Source organism: Malus domestica, chromosome 11 (assembly GCF_042453785.1).
Source record: "Malus domestica chromosome 11, GDT2T_hap1".
NCBI lineage: Eukaryota > Viridiplantae > Streptophyta > Magnoliopsida > Rosales > Rosaceae > Malus > Malus domestica.
This window is the reverse complement of record NC_091671.1, coordinates 33,244,342-33,261,912: the sequence shown is the minus strand read 5'-3', so window position 1 is coordinate 33,261,912 and position 17,571 is coordinate 33,244,342. Positions and strand designations below refer to the sequence as shown.

General features: G+C 37.2%; 1 protein-coding gene across 3 annotated transcripts; it reads left to right on the top strand.

The window, feature by feature from the left end:
* The first annotated feature begins 3,025 nt into the window (after positions 1–3,025).
* LOC103448642 (uncharacterized) lies at positions 3,026–16,655 on the top strand. Of its 3 annotated transcripts, none has more exons than XM_029089003.2 (24): positions 3,026–3,307; positions 4,798–5,069; positions 5,471–5,578; positions 6,149–6,297; positions 6,824–6,905; positions 7,033–7,436; positions 7,622–8,054; positions 8,191–8,414; positions 8,655–8,850; positions 9,013–9,155; positions 9,233–9,407; positions 9,535–9,588; positions 10,944–11,123; positions 11,782–11,894; positions 12,603–12,785; positions 13,347–13,404; positions 13,676–13,735; positions 13,868–13,909; positions 13,995–14,122; positions 14,204–14,339; positions 14,430–14,507; positions 14,645–14,761; positions 16,046–16,108; positions 16,221–16,655. In XM_029089003.2, exons 2-24 carry the CDS (start codon positions 4,923–4,925, stop codon positions 16,305–16,307), a joined length of 3,360 nt encoding a protein of 1,119 aa, XP_028944836.1. In that variant the 5' UTR covers positions 3,026–3,307; positions 4,798–4,922; the 3' UTR covers positions 16,308–16,655. The 3 variants fall into 3 exon arrangements, 2 of the variants coding, with proteins under 2 accessions (XP_028944836.1, XP_008386128.2); XR_011573506.1 differs by having other exon boundaries at positions 3,033–3,307; positions 4,725–5,069; positions 14,645–15,822; XM_008387906.4 differs by having other exon boundaries at positions 3,033–3,307; positions 4,725–5,069.
* The last annotated feature ends 916 nt before the right edge of the window (positions 16,656–17,571 follow it).

Below are 17,571 nucleotides of genomic sequence, written 5' to 3'. Positions count from 1 at the left end.
GCCATAATAATATAGTTATGTGAAAATCAAGTATAACTAAGTGCTCATCCATTTAAGCTGACACACGAGTTCGAGCAGATAATTTCTGACACAAACATGACTGAGTGTAATCAATATGCTCTAGTACTACGATCACGTGAAGATTGGTGCATAAGCACATCACATATAAGTCGGATTCTCTAATGCAATCTACCCGACAGGACTGACACCGAACTTGGATCAAAGGCGAGCGAATGGTGCGATGTGAACATACATGTGAAGGACTGGCCCTGGCCCTAGAGCGAGTACTAACACCGCGGTGCAGCAAGTTGAGCATGTACAAATATGTATGAATGCCATGACAGTAATATCTCAACCATATAGCAGCATTTATCACAATTATATTGTAGTTATCAATTATTTGGCAATATATACATAAAGTGGTGTATTTATGAAATTTGGAAACTATAAATACATATAGATATAAAAATAAACTGCCCACTCACAAATACGTTGCTGGGTCATAACCCCCGAGCCTAGCTTGGCCTCGAACGTCCTCGAGATACGTTTCCCCTATATGTGAAATAACTAAAATAAAATTAATTAAAGCACATATACGGAAACCTAAATAAAACCCCCATAGTTTGCTCAAACCTAGGGTTTAAATATACCATCGTGACCTACTCGACGTCACAAACATCCTCAAATTTTCAGAAATTTTTTTGGACGGCTCATGTGCCCCCACGCGCCATCAAGGGCACGGCTAGACATGCCCCACGCGTAGGCCAGTGCCTGACGTCTGTCAGGAATATTCCATTAAAAGCTAACAGAAGTTAACGGCGTTACCTGACGCCGTTAGGAATATTCCGCCTCCTTCTCTGGTGAGCCTCGTTGTCTCCGCCATTCGCTGCCGTCTGCAACTCGGTTTTTCGCCGGATTTCTGGAAAAATTTCAAATTCACTATTCTCCTTCATTTCTCAACCATTTTCGACGTACTATATATGGATTTGAAGCTAGGAAAGAGTAGAATCGTGTTATACATGTTTGGAGTCCAAAAAGTGGACGGAGGTCGTCGGAAAAAGCCTCGAAAGTTCCGACCAAAAGTGAACTCTTCGAAACTCGGTCGTTTCACGTCGACCTTCTTCCAAAACAAGCCTAGGACCTTTAGAATGACGTGTAGAAGCTTTCCCAAGTTTCAACACGTCCTAACTCGTTCGAAAACACGTCAAACTCAATGTGCCCGAGTTTGGACCTCACGAGTTAACAAGTCAAAACTCGTCTAAACCAGGTTTCAAGAACATGGTTATGATCGTGAAGATGAGATCAGTACAATGGTGTGGTTTTTGGTTTCGATCTGTGAGCTTTGAAGCTCGTTTGAAGGTTTTGCAGGGAGAGAAAGCATACGGGAGAGAGAGATGGGGGATGAGAGAGAAAAATAGTTCCTTTTTCTCTTTTCTGATTGGGGGACAGAAATGAGGGGGAGATGTGATTGGTGAGAGAGTGAATAATGGAGGAGGGTGCACATGATGGGCTAGGTAAAAGCTAGGGATAGGGTTTTATATTTGTACAGAAAAAGGGGGGTATAAAAATCTATCCAAAATAGTGTTTTCACACTATAAAAAAATTATCGTACACTCGTAACAACGTGCACAATTTAGATATAGTAGCGAGAAATAGAATAAAAGCGATACGAATACGTCCACGTTACTTGCCAATAAGGGCATAACCGTCAATACACATACTCGGGGAGAAATTACATAGGAAAATTACGGACGGATCGTCACAATAATTCGGCGCAATGAGACTATTAAAACTGGAGAGTTCCTTCAAGCTTGTATTTGAAGGTGCTACAACAATTTTGGACTGCATAATTTCTTGATATTGATTAGTGTTTGTTTGGGAATATGCATATGTAGTTTCACTTAAAAAAAATGTTAACTTCAATTATGTATGAATATTTGCATTTACCTTTTGATTTTTCGTAAAATAACCTAGCTACTCTCAATTGGGGGTGCATAGTGAGAAAAGCTACAAAAAGTCAACGAAATAGTAATCCAATGTGTTATTTGATGCCTGTTATACTCGACGCCCCTAGCGTTTCTCCTAGCGTAGTATAGGATGCTAGTCAAAAGGATCACATATCCAATTCCCATTATGGGCCACATTGTTCAAGTTATGTGAACCCCAATAATATGGAAGATCCATAAACAAGTAAAAACTTAACCGAATTATTCAACTAATCCACATAAGTCGAACTCCAGAAAGCTTCACTCCAATAAACAAGTAGAAACTTCACTAAATTATTCAATTTTCGATTTATTTTCTAAATGAATGTAAAGATAAATTTACTTTTTTTTATGAAAAAGATAAATTTACATTTTGAATTAGATTTTTTTAAGGTAATTTAGATAGTAAATTTGGGTTTGAAGAGATATTAGTATTTTAAATAAAAATAATACAAGTGTAAAGCGTAAGTTTAATGTAAAAAAGATTATATAGGTACAAATAAATTTATTTTAATGAAATTCCATCATTGTTTTTTCTAAAAATAAATAATGACTGAAAATAGATAAATGCTGTTAAATATAACACTAATGAAAATATTAGTTTAATTAAAGTTTAGGAAACAAATCAACTGTTGAGTCCAAAAATTCATTGAGGAAATAGACAAAATATTCCAATTCGAGGGAATAATGAGTAAGGGACACATGTTCAATTAAAAGACTCGGGCTCTTAGAGAGATTTTTAATGTGTTATGAATATGACTCGATACACAAAATGTAATTATACAATTAGTTGAAAACTTGAATTTTTTATCAATCAGTTGTATTATTTAATTTCGGTACCTAATATCAAATCGATCTCAAAATTTCAGTACGAGAATGGTCTCAAGTTTTTGAAATTTTGGTAATCCCAAACCGAACCGAAAAAAATAATATATATATATTATTCAATTTTTAAATATATACTTACAATTTTAATAGCCGTTGGATTCTGTTGAAATTTAATCTCAACCGTTGCATATAAATAAAAGTTATCAAACCCAGTCTCTCCCTCTCTCTCGGTCTCTCGACATTCACCTCACCTCAGACTCAAACCTCACCTCACGTCACCTGACCTCACCTCAGTATCTTCTGAACGGAACCGTACCACTCTCCTCGCCGATTTGTCTCTCCTTCCACATCCGTCGCCTGAATCCCGAATCTACCCACACCAGTCCTCACTCCTCACCTGAATCGCGCCTTCACCCACTGTCCATACCACCCGAATTCTTCGGCTCCTGAATCGAGCTCTTGGTCTCAGTCCGCACTCCTCCTCACTGCAAAAGGTAAGAGATTCCTGCAATAAACTCAACCAAAGTTCGTACAAATTGTTTGATTCCAAATTCGATTAGGGATTTTGAATTTGGGTTTCTGAATTAGGAATTTCTGAAATTAGGGTTTCTGAATTAGGGCTTTTGGAATTAGGGATTTTGAATCGACGGAGAGGTTGCAGAGGGAATGAGAGGTTAAAGGGGGAGGGAGCGTGACTTAAATGTTTTCTAAAATACCTTCTGCAATCAGAGCATTTTTACTTTTGTTTCTTTGTTCCTTGTAAAACGTTTTCCTTCTTTTTATCGTGTTTAGGATCCTTGTCTTCTACCAGTTAGTTGTGAGCTTTGATGGTTTCTCTTTATAGAAATCAATTATCTTGATTGTCTACTTGAATTCATTTATATGGATTTTAGCGAGGTACCCCATTCGTTCTTTTCAACCGATTATGGTTATGTATATATTCTTATAGGCTATGCGAATTCATCTCCAATATGAATTGTGTATGATTTATCCTTCCTGGTGTGAAATCATGATTTCTTTTACTATTTAGAACAAGAAAAGAAACCTTGATTTGAACAGTTCGTTATGTTTACAAGGTAAAATAAATTTTGCTCATAATGTAATGCTGCTGGAATGGTCATCAAAGCATGACATTATCTGTGCTTTTAAACTGTTTGCACATGCATAGATCCTCACTCACGGGAACACTTGCACACATGTAAACTATAAGTTCATATCCCGCTTCTTTGACTCAAATTATGTCAGTCGTAGAAGAAATTCTGAAGGAACCTAGTAAACTCTGGTTTTGGATTTGTTAATTTATTTTTGTTGCATGCATTTGTAGCAGAACAGGCAGATTGGGAGTGTAGAATAGGCAGCAGTTTGTTAATTTATTTTGATGATCACTTCACTGCACAGCCAAGATATGATATGCAGTGCACAGCCAAGATATGCAGTGCAGATTTGCTATCCTGCACACTGCACAGGCACAGCCAAGTTATAGCCCAGCCAAATTTTGATCACTGCACTGCCAAGATATGCAGTGCCGATTTGCTATTCTGCACACTGCACAGCCACAGCCAAGTTATTATAGCCGAAAAGCCGAAAAGCACAAAAATATTTCGGGATTCCCATTGTCCCAAAAATACCGAAACTATTTAGGGATTCCCAAAAATTGGGATTCCCGAAAAATTGGTTTGGGATTGGTCTTGAAATTGGGAATCCCGAAAATTTCGGTTTGGGAATTGGGACTAAGGTTTCAGTTCGGTATCACATACTGAACCACCCCTAATTTTAAGCACACAAAAATGGGACTAGAAAACGACATATTAATCATGGTCGTATTCATTGATAACGTGAAAACAAAGAAATAAAAACACAGGAAAAATGGAAAAAAAATACTAATTGCTTTAAACTTGTTCTTCTCTCGAGATCCATCCACCTGAGACGGGTGAAGCCATGCATTCATATCTCGCTCACAGACTCTAATCCCACTTTGATCCAGTCCCCAACGTTCTTATATCGCTTGCAAATTACACGAAAACCCAACCCAAAAGTCAGAGAATTGGCAATTCAATCCAGAGATATAGAAGAAGAAGAAGAAGAAGAATAAAGAGGAGGAAGAAGAAGATGTATATGGCATATGGATGGCCGCAGGTCATCCCACTCGAACAGGGTCAATGCCCTTCTTCCCAAAAGATCATATACTTCAAGGTCATCAATCGCTTGCTGCTTGTCGTCTCTCCCTCTCACCTTGAGCTCTGGAGCTCTTCCCAGGTATACTTTTATTTTATTTTTTTATTTATGTGTATATGTGTGTTTTCAGTAAATTGTTTGTTTTATGTAATTCGTGATGTGGGTTCGCCTGTGTTTGCTTTGTACTTTGATGAGTATTTGTGGGTTTTGGAAATTGATGTTGGTGTTAAGGAGATATAAATGTGCAGTGATCAAAAGGGCAGAGTGCATTTGTTTAATTGAGATGGGTTTTTGGGGGTTTGATGTATTTTGTTATTTCTTGATGTGGGTGTTGTGAATTTGGCGGGTACATGCGTGCACTTATGCAACTTTATATGAATGATGTATGTGCGTGGGTATATATTTGAGCTTTTGTTTGATGTGGGTTTTGTTAGTAAGGTGTTTGACATTTTATTTTGTGTATTTGGGCTGGTGGGATACAGCATAAAGTTAGACTGGGGAAGTACATGAGGGATTCAGATTCAGTGCAGAGGGAAGGTGAGAATTTGCAAGCTGTTTGGAGCCCTGATGCCAAATTGATCGCCGTTCTTGTAAGTATTTCATTGATTTTGCATTTAATCTTAGTTTTGTAGGTACTTTATACCAAATTCATGTTCTTTCTTATGTAAGTGTGTATGCAAATGCATGAACAAGTTATACAATGTGTCTATTTATGTGTGCAAGGGTAGCTCCTTCATGGTCATCACTAATTGTGCAGTGACCGGGATTTGTTGAGTAACTTGAGTTTGCCTGTCCACACTTAACCATATAAAAGGAAATGAATGCAAAATAGTTTAACTGATCAATGTCAATTTGGTGGACATCTAATTTTATCTAAAGTCAATAAATTTCAGTAGAAGTTTGAGTATATTTTGAACTGTTGATCCCATTTCCGAAATATGTTTTGTCATAAGTGCACTTTACTTTTGTCCTCTGTTATTTGTTGTTTAAATGAATCTTTTAAGGTAAAGAATTATTGATTATGATCTGAAAAGATAATTGTCGTGAGAAGAGACATGAAGAGTGATTTATGAGAGAAATGTGATTTTATGTGCTATTTTTTCTTTATCGACATTGAACTTTAACTTATTGTATATGTTTGTTTTTGTTTTTGTTGGCAGACATCGTCATTCTTTCTTCACCTTTTCAAGGTCCAGTTTACTGAGAAAAAAATACAACTAGGAGGGAAGCAACCCTCTGGTTTGTTTCTTGCTTCTATATCTCTTCTTCTCAGTGAGCAGGTGCCATTTGCAGAAAATGACTTGGCAGTGTAAGTATGCTCCTGAATATGTTTAGAAAACTGGAGTTTTAATATGGAAGTGTCGTTGCCTTTGGATAACATATAAAATTTTGAGTCCATAAAGTTATTCACCATAAAGGATTTAGGTGTTGATCAAATGAAATGAGTCGGATATTTCATAGACATTTTAACTAACTGCATGAAAATACCCTCAGGCAGGTTCTAGATGCTTGAATACAGTTAACACCTTTCACTCTCTACTCCCCAAACAAAAGTATGAATAATAAACAAGATTTTGTGCTAATGGGCACATGTTCAAACATGCTGAACTTGTATTGTAAATAAATTTAATTTTCAGTTCATGAGTTTCATATTCGTTCTGACTTTATTTCTCAGAGTTACATTTAATTTTGAATTTATTTTTGGGTATGTAATGTTCCTACGACAGCACATGAATCCATTTGTTTATTTCTTTTTCAAATTAAGCAATCTTGCAAGATATTTTTACTGGTGGAACTATAACTGTTTTTCTTCTAATGTGGCTTTTCTTTTTCAGGAGCAATATTGTAAGCGATAGCAAACATATACTATTTGGACTTTCTAATGGAGGACTGTATAGTATCTCCTGGAAAGGAGAGGTAAAAGAAAATATTGATATGCATTAGCTGTTCTTACTGTAGTCTATCTAATGTCTCTCTGTAGGGAGCTGATATATTATCCTCTTTTTGACCAAGGTGTTGAGTGAGATTTTCCTTTCATGTACAGTTCTATGGGACTTTTGATCTAGATCCATTTCCACGTGATGGCAGTGAAGTTATCCCGTCACCACATTCTTTAGATAATGGTGTTGCTTCTAAAGGGGTTCCAGGAGCGATTTGCATCTCCCGGAAGTCTGCTATTATCCAGCTAGACCTTAGCTATCCATTGAGGTTGCTGTTTGTGTTGTATTCTGATGGACAATTAGTGTCATGTTCTATAAGTAAGAAAGGTTTAAAACATGTTGAATCTATTAAAGCTGAGAAAAGGTTGGGGGTTGGTGATGCTGTATGTGCTTCAGTAGCTTCAGAGCAACAAATCCTTGCTGTTGGTACCAAAAGAGGGCTTGTGGAGTTATATGACCTTGCAGAATCTGCATCACTGATTCGATCCGTCTCTCTTTATGACTGGGGGTAAGTGTGGGATCTGAGTAAACTGTATTTTGGTAGATTTGAGTTTCAACTTATCAGGGCCAGATAATTTCAAATTTTCAATTATTCTGGCTGTGGTTATTTACCAAACAGTTCAAAACTTGAATTATGTTGTAAATTTCAGATCTAAAAATGTATGATATATGACCCGGCATTCTTATTTTCAGATACTCAATGGAAGACACTGGACCTGTCAGTTGCATTGCGTGGACACCTGATAATTCTGCTTTTGCAGTTGGGTGGAAGTTAAGAGGACTTACAGTTTGGTCTGTCTCTGGTTGTCGTTTGATGTCAACAATCCGTCAAATAGGTTTAAGTTCAGTATCTTCTCCAATGGTTAAGCCTATCCACGAATGTAAATATGAACCTTTGATGACTGGCACCTCACTGATGCAGTGGGATGAATATGGATATAGGCTTTATGCTATTGAAGAAAGATCTTTGGAGAGGGTTCTTGCATTTTCCTTTGGAAAATGTTGCCTTAACAGAGGAGTCTCAGGAATGACATATGTTCGTCAAGTGATATATGGTGATGATCGATTGCTTGTTGTGCAGTCTGAAGATACTGATGAACTTAAAATGCTACATCTTAACCTTCCAGTTATGTCTTTACATCACATACTTGATATGTTATTCTCATCTGATGTTTTGTAAGTTGGATTGAATTTTATGTCTTTAAAGTTGTTTCTGATGAGTGTTTAATTTTCTTTTTCTTCTCTTTTAAATTTTGGTTCAGGTTTCTTATATCTCCCAAAATTGGCCAGTTCAACATGTAGCTGCTAGCAAGGATGGAATGTACTTGGCAGTTGCTGGTCTCCATGGGTTAATCATATATGATATACGATGGAAGAAGTGGCGAGTGTTTGGAGACATTACTCAGGAACAAAAGATTCAGTGCAAAGGTTTGTTATGGATGGGGAAGATTGTTGTTGTCTGCAACTACATTGATTCTTCTAACACGTGAGATTCCTACCCATATTAGTATACCCTCTGATAACTTTTTGTCTTCAGCAATGTCATAGTTTGATTTGGTGGTTAAATGCCTAGGCACCTACACTATTATGCCATTCATACTTTTAGTCCAGTTTATGTCTAGAATTTTAAGTCTGCATTCTATCCTTTCTGTTGGTACAGTTGAATTTTTTAGTTGTTTTATTATGTACTGTTGGATATTTATAATGGTCTGATGTAAAATTGCAGTTACGAATTGCTTTTCTATCCAAGATATCATCTTGATCAGAGCTCGCTACTTTGTCGAAAACCATTGCTGGCTAAACCAATGGTGATGGATGTCTATCAAGAGCATATACTTGTCACATATCGCCCATTTGATGTACACATATACCATGTCAAGTTATTTGGTGAATTGACACCTTTCACTACTCCAAATTTACAGGTAATGGAATGTTTGCTAGCTTTTTTTGTAATGATTCTAATTTTATAGAATATGGTACTATTTACAGATAGTTGAGCCCTTGTGATTTCATTTGCACACTAAATGAGAATAATTTAGTGAAAATTATTCTGCATACGTTTTAAGTGATAAAATGACAAACAGCTTTCTACAGTACGAGAACTCTCAATTATGACTGCAAAGAGCCATCCTGCAGCAATGCGTTTTGTCCCTGATCAGCTTCCAAGAGAGGGCATTTCAAACAATCACATTTCTAATTCAGATCCTTTATCAAAGGAGCCTGCGAGGTATGTGCTCTCCAAAATGTAGTCTGTAGAGATCTATCAGCAGACACATGCCTTTGAATGAATGCATGTTTTTCTAGGTGTTTGATACAGAGAGTTAATGGGGAGCTTTCACTTCTTGATTTGGATGATGGACGTGAGAGGGAGCTTACTGATTCTATTGAATTATTTTGGGTTACATGTGGTCAATCAGAGGAGAAAACAAATCTTATTGAGGAAGTTTCATGGTTAGATTATGGCCACCGAGGAATGCAGGTAATGGACCGTTGAGGTTTCATAGTACGACTTTGATATGATACTGTGTATAGCTTTACCATTTTGTGCTCTAAGCACAGTAGTTTGTACTATGATATTTATTCTGGTTGGAAGTGTATTTTTACAGGTTTGGTATCCATCTCTGGGGGTTGACCCTTTTAAGCAGGAGGATTTCTTACAGGTATGTATGCATTCAAGAAACAGTGTGTTTCTCATTGAGCAGATAGTGTAAATTATTATGTTTCATTAAAGTTGTATGCTTATATTCTTTTTCTGGGAGGTTCTATATATTGTGTCTTTACCAATGTTTTAAAGAACTCGCCTCGGGGCGCGCCTAGGGTGCCCTTGAGGCTGGGTGGTGAGGCAAACGCCTCTGTTTTGCTGGAGTAGGCGAAATGCTTCGCCGGAGACGCCGAGGTGGCGGAGGCGCGCCTCAAGGTGCCGTCCAAGCGCCTTTCTGCCCTTTTTTTTTATTTTTTATTTTTTTAAGAAAAACCACCCAAACCCAAAACGATGCCGTTTGGGTAAGGTTTTTAGACTTGGGTACAAAATACAGATAACAGATTCCACCCCATACCTTCGAAGACTTTGATCCCTTTCCTCACCTTCTTCTCCCGTGCGCCAGAGGCCCAGAACACAGCCGCTGTCACCCCAGGCGCCGTCCTCTCCCAGTCGCCACGCCACCGTCGCCACACCGTGATCACCCTGCCGCCATCGCCACAGCACCATCAGGAAGCCCAGAAATCCCCAATTTAAGATTAGGGTTTTATTGTTTAGGCAGCCGCAGAACAGAATCGTATGACTTGTAGTTGTAGGGCTGGGTTTTATTGTTTAGGGCCTTTATAACTTGTAGAACTTGTGAGTTGTGATAAAGTTTTATGTGTTTAGGCAGAAATGAATCGATGCTTCTAGTGGAATTATTTTATTTATTTTCTTTATTTATTTGCAAACCTTTGTGTGGAATTACTTTGTTTTTTTTCTTTAATAGCATGCAGTGAGGAAAGATTTTGCTTAATGTGTTGTACTTTGTTTTTTTCTTACTTTGTTTCTTTAATAGCATGCAGTTAGGAAAGATTTGGATGAATGATTGTTTTCTTTGTTTGTATTACCTTTTGAATGATGAATTTGGGTGATATTACCTTTGAATGATGAATTTAGATGATATTATCTTTTGAATGACTATGGATTTGAATAAAAAATTGAGAATGGATGTTTATTTTATGTAGTATTAATTTTTGTACAATTATATGTATAATACATAAAACATATATATAAAAAAAAATTTAATCCCGTAAGGCTTCGCCTCACGCCTCACGCCTCATGCCTAGGCCGGGCTTCGCCTCGGACGCCTCGCCCGCGCCTTACGCTTTTAATACATTGGTCTTTACACGCTGTTTCAATGTCTGTTTGTTTGGCCTTACTTTGAAGACTTTTATATTTGATAACTTGTCTTTCTTTTAAAGCTTAGTGGAACTTGATATAGTTTGGCCTGTCTTTTTACTCTGATTGGTTAAATGACTCAGCATAGTTTTGTAGTTGGATCCGGAACTTGAATTTGATCGTGAGGTATACCCTCTGGGACTTCTTCCAAATGCTGGTGTTGTTGTTGGCGTTTCCCAGAGAATGTCATTTTCTGCCAGCACAGAATTTCCATGTTTTGAGCCAACTCCTCAAGCTCAAACTATACTGCATTGCCTTCTGAGGCACCTTATTCAGGTACTAATTGTTTTTTATTTCTTTGATTTTGAGTGGAAGGTGCTTATCATATTGGATCTCATCTTACAGAGGTTACCTTGAGTTCTGGACTCACAGGCTACTAGCCTTTGCCACGATTTTCTTGTGTAGTAAAAGGTGGCTTGAATCTGATTTGTTTTATTGTGTAATATATGCATCTGCAAATAGGTTGTAAAGGGTGTGTGATCTATGCTTGCTTTGCAATACTGATCATGTGTTAACAAAGTAGGCAATTGGGTAGACTTTACGAAATCTACATGGTCTTTGGCATGATTTTCTTGTGTAGTAAAAGGTGGCTTGAATCTGATTTGTTTTATTGTGTAATATATGCATCTGCAAATCATAATCTGCAAATAGGTTGTAATGGGTGTGTGATCTATGCTTGCTTTGCAATACTGATCATGTGTTAACAAACTAGGCAATTGGGTAGAATTTATGAAATCTACATGATCCGTACATGGTCAGTGCCTAGAGACTTGTAGTTATATCAAGTTTAAAGGCCACAGGAGAATTGGAGTTGTATGTTTGTTACATGATCAGTACCAATGAAATATTCTTTTGACAAGCTTGAGTGTGATGCATATAGTCCTGTGCTTGGTTTTGAAATATTCTTCCTGGTTGTTTTGTTTCTATCTGCTAGAGGGACAAAAGCGAGGAAGCTTTAAGGTTGGCCCAGTTATCAGCAGAAAAGCCTCATTTTTCTCATTGTTTGGAGTGGCTTCTCTTTACTGTGTTTGATGCCGATATATCCGGGTATGTCTAAAGAGGGAAATAAATTAGTATCTGTTATGTTTTGGATGCGAAAATATCCAGGAATGCCTAATTAGGGAAAACAAAATCATAGCTGCATTGATCATCAGTTCTGCTTTCATATTAACTAATTAAGGAGAATCATTATCTATAATAGCTTTCTTGGAACCATAAATACTGGGAGTTACTTTTTACTTGGTTTCCCAAGAGAACCATCTCATTGTGGGTATAACTTCTGCTTAACTGAAAGATCTGTGATGGGCTGTCGGGTCATATAGTGCGACACAACCCACTCAACTCTAGTTTAGGTGGTGGCCAGGAAAAAAGCAGGTTACGTGTTATGTTTATCATTAATGATTAAATGGCCAATATAGGTGCTTTCCTCCTCTTGAACCAGTTATATTTTGAAGGGAATTTAGTAGCATGTGAGCCCATTGAACTTGGTAAACTGAGATGATTGATAATTGAGAAATGAATTGTTCTAGGTGTTTTAGTGAATTCGGGTACTTGGCTGTTCCCCCTGGTGTCCTGTACTAATCTAATATCATAATCAAGATAAATTCTGCGTTCCTTTTGCAATTCGTTCATCATTTCTTCGCTCATGATCACATTCTGAAGTTCAAATTCCACTCTAAATTGTCATTAGTCAATTCTACTTTTATATGTAATTATTCTGTCTATATGTTAATCACTGTGTATGCCTATTTCCAGGCAAAATGTAAACAAGAATCAGAACTCTGTCCCTAGATTTGCAAAGAGTCCAACTCTCTTAGAGAAGACCTGTGATTTGCTCAGAAATTTTCCAGAATATTTTGATGTGGTCGTCAGTGTTGCAAGAAAAACTGATGGTCGACATTGGGCGGATTTGTTCTCTGCTGCTGGGAGATCAACAGAGTACTTTTTCTTTGCTTCTCATGTTTTGTTCTTTTCTTTTCTTTTGCCTTTTGATTTGAAATAACATTGCTTTTCATTTGCTGTGTATAAAACAAATATACCTAGAACTTCTGTAACAAGGATACTGATGCAATACAGAAGTCTTGCATCATTGTCATGCATGAAAGTGAAATTTCAGTAATAAATAGACAGAAGAAAAAAATGATCTCATTAGTCAACTTTATATTTGAAATGTCCTTTATCTGATGTCTATTTTAGAGACCATGGATGCTGTTTTTAATTTTTTTCCTTTAGAAAAGGAAAACTTCCACAAATTACAGAACCCTGGAAAATGAATTTGATTCAAGGATCTTTGAACTTTCTTTGGATAGGTTTATACCATCATAATTACCAACTGCTGACCTACTGCCTGACAAACATTCAGTGGTTGCTACGTCATATGATCCACTTGATATATAATTGGCTAACTGACCTGTAATTAAAGTTTTACATTTTAATATTTTGTTCAGTGTGCTGCTGTCAGATTTTAAATTAACAATGTTATCTGCTTTCAATTTTCAGGTTGTTTGAGGAATGCTTCCAACGTAGATGGTACCGGACTGCTGCCTGCTATATACTTGTAAGATATTGAATAGATTATTATTCTGCTTCAGTTTCTTGTCTTTTCCTTTCACTTTTGACATAAGTTTTTTCCTTATTAGAAAATCTTGAAACTATGAAGTATACATCATGAAATCCTGTCTACTTGTGTTGTGGTTACAAAGGCTGTGCCTATACTTTCTGCAACACTTGCTAAATGTGAAAAACCAATCTGTATGGGAGAAAATGTAGTAAAAGATGGCTAACCTGTGATGCTTATGTATAATAATCCAATTGTTTGAATTGCCCAGGTCATTGCGAAGCTTGAAGGTCCTGCAGTCAGTCAATATTGTGCTTTGCGTTTACTACAGGTAGATGTCTGGTAGTAGCTTATTGTTTTACAAGGATTTCTCTTGCTATTGAGTGTGTATCTCTGTGTTTCTTTTTTGTTCTTTTCTTTTCAATGATAGATGTTCCTTACAAGGGTTGTCAAACATATGCAGGCAACACTTGATGAATCGTTATATGAACTCGCTGGGGAGCTGGTATCTGTCTGGACAAGTTCCTGTACTTTTAGTTCAGGTGATGATAGCTGTAAAGGGGATAATACTAACTTTGTTTGACTCTTAGGTGAGGTTCTTGCTGAGATCGGGAAGGGAATATGAACAGCCATCAACAGATTCAGATGGACTATCTCCCAAAATTTTGGGCTATTTTGGTTTCCGTACTAATTTCAGAAAGCAGTCCTTGGATAAGAGGTTGGTGCACACTTATGTACTGTTTTGCATCTCTCAGACCTAGCTTTTAATGGAGACTAACCAGGCATTCCTTACGAGCAGTACCTCATTTAAGGAGCAGAACGCACATGTTGCTTCCGTGAAGAGTATCTTAGAAAGCCATGCTAACTTTTTGATGTCAGGCAAAGAGCTCTCAAAGCTAGTTGCATTTGTGAAAGGCACTCAGTTTGATTTAGTGGTAAGATAAGCTTGCAGTTATCATTACTTATTAGGATGATCTTGCTTTTATAATCAAGTGATTCTAAGTTGTTCTATCAATTTATGCCAGGAATATCTTCAAAGAGAGAGAAATGGAAGTGCTCGGCTGGAGAATTTTGCTTCAGGGCTGGAATTAATAGGACAAAAGGCATCAGCATCTGAAAATCCCTTTATTCTAGTGTTATTTTTTTTTCTTTTATTTTTGTTAAGAATTTAAGCCACATTGTCACATGTTACAGAAGTTGTGTTTTGCCTCACTGACTGAACACGGTTATCTTTTTCCAGCTCCAAATGGGTACACTTCAGAGCCGGTTTGATGCAGAATTCCTTTTGGCACATATGTGCTCTGTCAAGTTCAAAGAGTGGATTGTTGTCCTGGCCACCCTTTTAAGGCGATCTGAGGTATAATTCGTTTCATTTCTCACAAGTCTATATGCCATATGATGAGCATGCCAACATCATTGTAATTTGTTTTGCTCATTTTATTCACTCTGATTTCTGAATGATAGGAAGGAACCAAAATAGCTAGTTCTAAACTTGTTAGGTTCAACTTGGCCAAGAGCTTAGCTTGCGTAAATCTGGGAAAGTTTGACATCATACTTTTGTCCCGATGCTTGAGTTCCTTTAGTATGAATCATGAATGAAATTCATCATAATAGCTTTCTCGTAGCATTTATATACTTGTGCAATGTTAAATCGTTTAAAGTCGTTGCCCAGTCGATAGGCGCTGAGAGCCCAGAAGTGTATGATTTAAAGGGTGTAATCCTTGTGTTAGAGTTTGAAGTCTATAATTCCATTGGCATTTAGGAAACACTTTTATGGACAAGATGGAGTATAGCCTTCAGCTCATGGTCAATGATAAGTGGTGCTGAGGTCAGGATCATCTTTTATTTAGGTCATGTTTTCACCTAACTTCAAGCTAACAGATTCTGGATTGTTCTGGTGAGAAGAGCTGCATAATCTTACAATTAACTGCTATGGTGCACGTATACAGATATGGGTGGGGGTATCCGGTAGATACGTATGCCGATACTGCGAATTTCTAAAAAACAAGGATACGATACGGCAAGGATACGACAATTGAATAATATATTTTCTAAAATATGTTTCATTATATACGTTAAATAAAAAAAAGTGAAACATTCATGTTTATCTTTTAACATTAACAAAATAGAACACTGCTTAGTCTTTTTGATTCTTGAATTGGGCCTCTTGGATTGATTATCCTTGCCCTATGGGGCTACATCCATCTGTAAACATCCTGGTGAGTCTACCAAACCAACAAGAACGGAATTTAGAAACTACAAGCCCCCAAATTCTTAGATCAATATCTTAGGAGTATCTTGACGGTATCCTGGGAGTATCTTGCTCATATCCTCGGAGTATCCAAGAAGCATCAGATAGTCAACAACACAAAAAAGTCAACGATGCTCCATTTACGTATCGGAAGTTATCATGGGGGTGTAAGTATCCGATACTCACCCTTGTCCAAATTTGAAGCATCGGTGCATCATAGGTTAACTGCCAAATTTGCACATTTCCACATTTGAGCGAGGCATATTTTTGTTGAAATTTCTGTAGAAGAGGCTAGATGCATTCAAGATGACCTTTTGACCGCGAGTAATGCCAACTTTTGTAAGATGGAACTTTGTCTGACCAGGCATTTATTTTGTGAAATTTGCACAGGTTCTATTCGATCTCTTCCAGCACGACATGCGGTTGTGGAAAGCATATAGCATCACCCTGCAGGTATTTATTGCTTTAAGCAGTGTCCACATTCGACCAAAAAACCAGCATCCACATTCCTTGCCTTTGTGTGTCTCTAGATTGATGTTGTCCTCTATTGATATATGCTTTTCAGTCACATCCTGCATTTACTGAATACCATGATCTGCTGGGAGATTTGGATGAGAGACTTTCGTCCACTGAAACTTTTGAAGAGAAATGAGGTTATAGTTGGACCTGTAAATCCTGTATCCTGCTTGGCAACAAATTGGTGCTCGTTCAGTCGTTTTTCCATGAACATTTCTGTTTGCGAAGTAATGAATGTCCGTCGGATCATGTAAAGATCAACAAGCAACTGACTCACACTGCTGAAAAGGGAACTGAGGCAACATCGAAGGTCTACTCGGATACAATTTTTTATTCATTACAATAAACAAATTACTGGGAATTTGATATTCTTGTGGAGAGCTGGGAACTTGTTCTCAAGCCTTTTGTTGTCTTTTTGTTTTCTTCACTTGTCACATTTTGTATAATTACTTTTTGGCTAGTTTTATAAAGGCCGTTTGTACGAGCCACATGAGCAGATTTTTTTCGCATTTTTAAGCAGATTTGTTCCCTCTCAATACTTTTCACTGTTTCGAATAAATGATGCAAAATATTTAGTAGTTGAAAATATTGAAGGGAATGTTGGCCTTTTTCTCCTTTATACGAAGCGACATTGGGAAGGAAGGAATCGAACACAGGAAAACTGGGGAAGGTGAACGCAAGACCACTGGTGTAGATGTGAATGGCCTCCCCCTGTTATCGTTTGAGCTACAAGTTTGTTGCATAAAAGTCGATTGAAGTCATTCAGGAAGGCGACATTGGAGATGGGGAATCAAACACATGATCTTTAGTGTGGAGGTAAATACATAATTCGTAAATTAAAATACTAGTAATCACTTGAGCTATAAGTTCTCTGGGTAAAAAGAATTCCAAATTGTAGCAGCCAAGAAATTTAGTGGAAGAAAAGAATGGATTTTTTTTTTCCCAAAAAAACAATGTCTTTTATATTAACTATTGAGCCTAAATATTGTTCAACCATCTTTCCTTGGCTCTTGATTCTCGAAAAGTTTAACCGATTTAAACTATATTCTGGGGCATTATCTGTGAAACTAGATGTCTCGCAGGTATTTTAAACAAGTATAAGATTTTGTTGTTTGATACAAGGGATAGTGGGGGAGAAGAAATCGAACATAAAATCTCAAGTGGAAGGATAAATTCTCTTAACCACTTGCGCTATAAGGCCCTTGCAGATTTAAGATATCCTCAATTTGCAGTTAATTTAATCAAGGTTGAGTTTTATGGGTCAAATGCTGTCTATGTTGTGTAAGTTGTGAGTTTCTATTCTTTAACATTCAAAATATATACTTCAAGCAAGGAAGAAAGAGACCAACTACAAAACCAGAACATTTTTTTTTATTGCTATACTGCCACTTTAGAATCTT

What these genes read in the sequence shown, in the direction of transcription:
- LOC103448642 (XM_029089003.2), top strand. Translation starts at nt 4,923, where the DNA reads ATGTATATGGCATATGGATGGCCGCAGGTCATCCCACTCGAACAGGGT. An exon ending in GTATCTCCTGGAAAGGAGAG is followed by an intron (nt 6,906 to 7,032) that starts GTAAAAGAAAAT and finishes TTTCATGTACAG; the next exon opens with TTCTATGGGACTTTTGATCT. An exon ending in TACATTGATTCTTCTAACAC is followed by an intron (nt 8,415 to 8,654) that starts GTGAGATTCCTA and finishes GTAAAATTGCAG; the next exon opens with TTACGAATTGCTTTTCTATC.